The sequence below is a fragment of the Urocitellus parryii genome, chromosome 14 (assembly GCF_045843805.1).
Source record: "Urocitellus parryii isolate mUroPar1 chromosome 14, mUroPar1.hap1, whole genome shotgun sequence".
NCBI lineage: Eukaryota > Metazoa > Chordata > Mammalia > Rodentia > Sciuridae > Urocitellus > Urocitellus parryii.
In genome coordinates this window covers 52,041,178-52,045,752 of record NC_135544.1, presented here as the reverse complement: position 1 = coordinate 52,045,752, position 4,575 = coordinate 52,041,178, and the positions used below count along the sequence as shown (strand labels likewise).

The window sequence follows — 4,575 nt, the reverse complement described above, 5'->3', positions numbered from 1 at the left end:
GTGCATGCATATATACACACATATATGTATGTATATGTGTATATATATATATCCACGCATACATACAAACATGTAGATATAATTTCATCATTTAATATTTTCATAAAAAATAAATCATTTAAAGCTGTATATGCCTATTAGTTCTCTTTATTCCAGTGCACTGCACTGGATAACCAAGTACCTTAGATATTTGATTTTGCTAGGAATACATATGTATGTATGTATGTGTGTGTGTGTATATATATATATATATATATATATATATATATGCATGTGCACATACATATACATACACATACATGCACACACCATACACATATATTTAAATTCTATCTGTTGTGTTGGTGATGACAGAAGCAAACAACAACAAAAAACATGGCCAGCTTTCTCATGAATGGTGGGAAGAAGAAATAGGTATGAGAGTGAAAAAACAAAGTTGGGTGGCTGGTTGAGGCCTGCCTTTCTGATAAAAGGTTTTGAGAGACCTGGGGAAGAAGTCAGGGAGAGGGGGAAAGAAGAGGGAGAGGGCAGAGGGCAAACTCAGGAGCATAGATTTTGGAAAGGGGGGGCCGAGAAAACATATTTTTTAAAAGGCAGGCTCAGTGATGGCTGCTCTTTCTCCCCGCAGATCAAACTGCCCTGAGGCCTAAGAAGGAAGCGCTCGGAAAAGGGGGGGTTCTGAGGGGCCAAACCCTAAGCGGCTGCAGCAGCACCGCGGCGGCGGCATCCGAGGCATTTCTGTAAGAAACATTATTTCGGAGCAGATGGAAGACCATCTCCTCCAGCCACGTGCAGGCCCCTAGCCTGGGATATCCCCGAGCGGCTTTGGGGACCCGATGTGGGGAAGAGTTTGGGGGTAAGACACAGCCCAGTTCAGCTCAAGAGTCTCTCACACACGCGCGCGCGCACACACACACATACACACACACACACACACACACACACACACACACACGCGAGCACGCACACACTCGCGCGCATCCCCGCACGCAGGCGCGCGTGCGTGCGGCGGGCAGCAAGCTCTGCGCTTTGGTGCGCTCCATACCCCCTCCCCCTCTCGGGTCTTCGTGGGGGAAGAGACACACAGGGGGGAATCAGTGAGGTGCTTGGGTAGGGCGAGGGTTGGGTGGGCCCCGCCTTCAGTCCCCCCGCAGGTCCTTGGCGCGGCCCAGCGGCCCCTGGATCAAGGCGATCCCAACTGAACAAAGCGGGCTAGACGCCACCTTTCCGCCCCCACGCCTTGGCTAAGTGGGGGACAGCGAGGGGAAGGCGCCTCCAGCCTGGCCCTCGACCGCTGGCCGGTGTGAAAGGATGGGAATGGGGGGCATCGAAGGGGTGCAAAGGGCCGCACGTCCATGGAGAGGCCAGGGCGCGGCCCTTGAGCCTCCGTGGCTGGCTTTCCCGCTGCCTTCAGGCGAGCAGCCGGGAGGCACTGGAAGGGAAAAGAGGGGATCTGGGGGCCCGAGCCTCAGGCGCAGGTGGTGACCACGGGGGCCAGAGACACGGTGGGCGCCGAGGACGCGGAGGGCGCACCCCCCTTCTCCGCCTTCTTCTCCTTTTGCTTGAGGTGGATCTTGGCGTGGCGCTTGCGCTCGTCGCTGCGCGCAAACTTGCGCCCGCAGAACTCGCAGGCAAAGGGCTTCTCGCCCGTATGCGTGCGGATATGAGTGGTGAGGTGGTCGCTTCGGCTGAAGCTCCGCATGCAGATCCGGCACTGGAAGGGCTTGTGGCCCGTGTGGATACGCAGATGCCGGGTCAGCTCGTCCGAGCGGCTGAAGCGGCGGTCGCAGCCCTCCGCCGGGCACGCATGGGGCCGCTCATGGAGCGGGGTCTTGCTAGGCCGGTTGGGGTACTTGCGGGGCCGGATGGGCTTGAGCGTGAGCGGCGGCTGGGGCAGGCTACCGAAGCTCGGGTGGATCTGCTTGTCTTTGAACGCCTTGATGGTCTCCAGAGGGGTGATAGGGGGCGGATTGACCCGGATGGGGTCCATGCCCTGGAAGGGCTTGTGCTCCGGAATGGACCCCATGTCGTTGGGGTGGTGGTACAGGTTGTAGTCAGGAATCATGGGGAAGAGATTGCTGTCCAAGGCTGGCTTGGTCGATTGGTAATCCTGGGGGGAATAGGCGAGCCCGGGGTTGCCCTGGGGATCGTGGAAAGATACGGGCTCCGAGTAGAGATCTCCGCAGTTGGAATAAGGGGGTAACGCCGGATACATGGCCTCCACGTCTCCCTGCGGCGGCTGCACCATGCTGGCGGTGGATGTCTGCGTGCTGAGCGCCCCTGAGGCCGGGGGCACTCCCAAGATGCCGGCACTCATGAGGCTAATAATGTTGTCCTGGCACCAATTGGAAGGGGAGTCGAAAGCGAACTTTCCCAAGTAGGTCACGGTCTTGTTGCCGGGGGCTGGCTGGAAGGAGCCCGAGTAAGAGAGTTCCGGGTTGGGCTTCTCGTTGGTCAGACCGATGTCCATCACATTCTCTGCGGAGAGCGGGGGAGAGAGGGGAGGGGTGAGTGAAGCCGAGTCGGCTCCGGGCCGTGGCGCCCAGGTCCTTGCCCAGGTGAGGAGGGTGCGGCCGGCTGGAGTGCGCAGCGCATGGGGTAAGAGGAACGCTGGGCCCGGCGCAAAGCGGGCGGTGCCGCGCTCCCGGGCGCAACCTGGATACAGCAAAATACTACGGATCGGGGTGTGGAGTGGCTGCGGCACACACACCGCACACGCCGCGCACACACTCACGTACCACACACACACGCGCGCGCGCGCGAGAAGCATTGTTGTTCTTCCCGAGGTGGGGCGGGCAGGTAGCTGCAGCTACAGGTAGTTTCAGACCCGGAGCGCGCCGGGCTCTCGCTCTCCAGCTCACACAACTCGGCCTCTTCCCCTGGCCCTGTCTACTCCAGGACGCCGCGCCTTTACCGCCAGGGCTATGCCCCCTACGCGCGCTGCGCCTGGGTCGCGGACCCAGAGCGCTTCAACGCTTTGTCCTCGGAGCGTAGAAGGGTGCCGCCCGCAAAGGGAGCTCTCCGGTCGCCTCCCTGGTCCCCAGCCTCCTCCTGGCCTGAAGGGGCTTTCAGCTCTTGCTGGAGGGGAAAAGCCTATGCCCAGCCAGAGAGGGTGGAGGGCGGCGGAAAACCGGCCCGTGTCTCCAGCGCTGGAGCGGCCGCCCTTCCCAAGCTCCCGGGTCCCAGGATGGCCCCCTGTGGCAGTACCCCCAGCCCCGCGGGAGAGCCCCCTCCTTCTCCCAGCCGTCCCCACACCCCCACGGTTTTGCTGAACGCCCCGGAAAGGCAGCGTCGCAGTACCTCTCCCACCGCGGGGACTCCACGCCGCACATGGCTCCATCCCGGGTGGGAGGCTGAGGGAGTAAGGGGGGAGAGCGCGGGTGAAAAAAGACGCTGGGCTCCTCCCGAGAAAGGGGGTGACAGCACCACGCCTTGCGTGCAGCCCAGAGATCGGGCCCCCTGCGTGGGGAGGGAGAACCCCAGAGCAGCTCGCACCTACCTCCCTCCGATCGGCGGCTGCCCCCACCCGGGAGAACAGAAGCCTCTACCGTGGCGTCGCCAACCGAGCCTTCCCGATCGGGGAGGGCGGGAGGAGTGGGTGGGAAAAGCAACTCGCCCCCCAGAAAATTCCCAGCACGCCCCCACCTCTCCATCCATCCATCCATCCATCCATCCATCCATCCATCTATCCATCCATCGCTAGCTTGTTCCTTCCTTCTCTTCCTCTCCCCTGCCTTCCTCGCTGCCTTGCAGCCTCCCTGCCACCCTTACCTGTAGCCATCTGATTGTAATGGGCCACCGAGTCGCTGCTGCCAGAGAAGAGGTTGAGCGCGCTGGGGATCTCCTCGGGGTACAAATTGTCAGGCAGTTGGTTTAGCAAACTGCTCATGGTCACCGGCAGCTTCTCGGCGAGTTTGCCGGTCATAGCACTCCCGAGCTGCCGCCGCCGCCGCCACCGCCGCCGCCGCCGCCGCCGCCGCTCGCTCCTAACGCAGCTTCCAGGCAAGCGGCATCGGAGAGGCGATCCGTGGTGCAGGGGAAAAGCATGCGAGAGGGAAAGTTCGGGGGGAGGGGGGAGGGAAGAGGGGAAGGGGTGGGCCAGGGGAGGGGATCTTCTCTTTTTTGGGGGGTGGGTGGGAGGGGGGCAAAGGGGGTAATCCTCTTGGGTGCCTCAGCTGGTGCTGTGTGAGGCTGGGTCGTGGGGGGTGGGGCGTGTGCGGGGGGTGGGGTGGGGGCTGGGCTCGGGGTGATCTCGGCTCTAGGGGGTCGGACGCGGCCTCAGTATTGATCTTACAAACAGACACGCGCCCGCCACCCCCCCGTCCCCCGATCTGCCACCACCGCCGCCACCGCAGCCGCTTCTGCCGCCGCTGCCTCTGCCGCCGCTGCCGCCGCTGCTACCACCACCACCAGCCCCGCCGCTTCCTAGCAAGCTCACTGCTGCCCAAAAGCTCCCAGCCAGGGAACTCCACCAGCCTATTTATCTGAGCCCCGGGAAAACTCCGTGACGTAGCTGCCCATATATGGACAGACAAAGCCCAGCCGAAGGGGCGCGACGTCACAATGGAAGCTCCT

The 4,575-nt window shown here is 61.5% G+C and overlaps 1 protein-coding gene across 2 annotated transcripts; it reads right to left on the bottom strand.

Moving 5' to 3' along the window:
* Positions 1–1,468: 1,468 nt before the first annotated feature.
* Egr3 (early growth response 3) lies at positions 1,469–3,925 on the bottom strand. 2 transcript variants are annotated; one of them, XM_026397549.2, is made up of 2 exons: positions 3,772–3,925; positions 1,469–2,478 (listed from the first exon to the last, which is right to left on the bottom strand). In XM_026397549.2, the coding sequence occupies exons 1-2, from the start codon at positions 3,923–3,925 to the stop codon at positions 1,469–1,471; spliced, it is 1,164 nt and encodes a 387-aa protein (XP_026253334.1). The 2 variants fall into 2 exon arrangements, with proteins under 2 accessions (XP_026253334.1, XP_026253335.1); XM_026397550.2 differs by lacking the exon at positions 3,772–3,925 and adding an exon at positions 3,301–3,340.
* Between the last annotated feature and the right edge of the window lie 650 nt (positions 3,926–4,575).